Consider the following 1723-nt stretch of genomic DNA (forward strand, 5'->3'; position numbering starts at 1 on the left):
AGACGCAGAATGGGGGTAGTAAAGGCCAGAAGAACCCCACTAGGTTTTAATTAGCAATAGTTCACACAGTTAAGCAAAACGGTTTAACAGGTAGAGTTTCAGTTTAAGATGATGAAAAAGTCGCAGAGATAGATAGTGGTGATGGTTGTACACCAATGTGAATGTACTTAACACCACTGAATTGCACATAAAAATGGTAAAAATGGTTAAAATGGTGAATTTTGTGTTATGTATATTTTACCACAAAAAAAATGCAATTTTTTAAAAAACACTATTCTTTTGCACATTTAGGGGACCTATGTGTGTGTTTATAAATAAAAACTTGGGTTATGGAAATTAGGATTAAGGAATATATACTTAGTTATACTGAGTCTCCTAGTAATATTCATATTGACAAAATCAAAAGCTAGCCCCTGAAAATCTCTCTCTGAGGATAGTAATTTTTCAGGTCACAAAGGCACCTCCCAGTTACCAATGCAGCAAACTGAGTAGTCTGAATGAGAAAACCACTCCATAACCCAGGAAATGCAAACTCCTTAAAAGCTTAGATGTCATTTCCCCCCCACAAATCAATGCCCCTCTATCTTTTTTGTTTTAAGGTCAAATGTTAAAGACAGGCACGTAGAAAAATCATAGACAAAACCAAGGGAAAGCGTACCCCTAGGACAAATTCAATACTAAGATCCACTCAGAATCTGATTAAACTAAAACTTAATCTGAGTTTGGAAAGAGCCTAGCAATGCACACAACACCCATTCCCATACTCTTATGCTCGAGTTCTAGTACTCATCTCTCCAGTATTGCAGCCCATTTCTGCACCCAACTAATCACGGACTTTGTAATCATTTTCAAGCTACCCCTTAAAGTTAAAATTAAATACGTACTGTTGATCAATTCTTTGTGTTCAGCGAGGGTTTTTGCAGGATCCAGCCAATACTGCGTGAGAAAGAAAAGGGCAATTATAGGAATTAGTTGCTTTCATTGGCCTTTACTTCAAGAATATTTACAAAATGTTAAATGATATTTAAATATTTGATAAGTAAAACACTTCATTTATCGTATATACACACAAACATACATAAAAGCTTCCTGTGGCTAGAAGAGTAAAAAAGAGAAAAATGGTGCTGATGTTGGGAGCAGAGCAGAGAAGCAGTACTTGCTGGGACCTCGGTTGAATCATCGTATTGATTAGAAGGTCGGTAACATCCAGTTGCTTGTGAGAGAGCTTACTCCTGTGGGAAAACAATGACTGCAAAGACTGCCCCCCAAGCCTCCTTCCAAAGCCCCCATCACAACTCCCCTTAGAGCCATGTCTCCCCTAAAACATCCTCACCCTCTTCCACTCTCGTCCCTACAGGCACTGCTGCTAGGTGTTAGGAAGAAAGGAATCAAATTCAATCAAATCCTCACCGAGGATCTAGAAAAGCAGCTCTGCACAGTGGCTGAGGCCTGAGTCCCAGAGCAGACCCCGTCTGGACTCTGTCAGGCTCTCTCCTCATCATCACCACGTAACTTGGGACAAGTGACTGGACATCACTGAACCCTCCTCATAGGGCTGCTGTGCAAATTAAATAAGTTAATTTATGTACAGTGTTTCAAATAGCCCTGGCTCATGCAATGCATGCGGGGGCTGATTATTATTAAGGTGTGAGGGTCATTCTTAATAACTGCCTTTAGCCAGTCTAAGATACTTGCTTATTAATTTAAATTAATCTGTAATGAA

General features: G+C 39.4%; 1 protein-coding gene across 1 annotated transcript in view; it reads right to left on the reverse strand.

Moving 5' to 3' along the window:
* Nucleotides 1-1723, reverse strand: part of EPB41L4A (erythrocyte membrane protein band 4.1 like 4A) — a 311568-nt gene that overhangs the window by 144806 nt on the left and 165039 nt on the right. The window contains exon 3 of the mRNA XM_012659525.1: nt 885-936. Coding sequence (XP_012514979.1) covers nt 885-936 — 52 coding nt within the window. The remainder of the gene's footprint in view (nt 1-884; nt 937-1723) is intronic.

The sequence above is a fragment of the Propithecus coquereli genome, unplaced genomic scaffold (assembly GCF_000956105.1).
Source record: "Propithecus coquereli isolate 6110/MARCELLA unplaced genomic scaffold, Pcoq_1.0 Scaffold62, whole genome shotgun sequence".
NCBI lineage: Eukaryota > Metazoa > Chordata > Mammalia > Primates > Indriidae > Propithecus > Propithecus coquereli.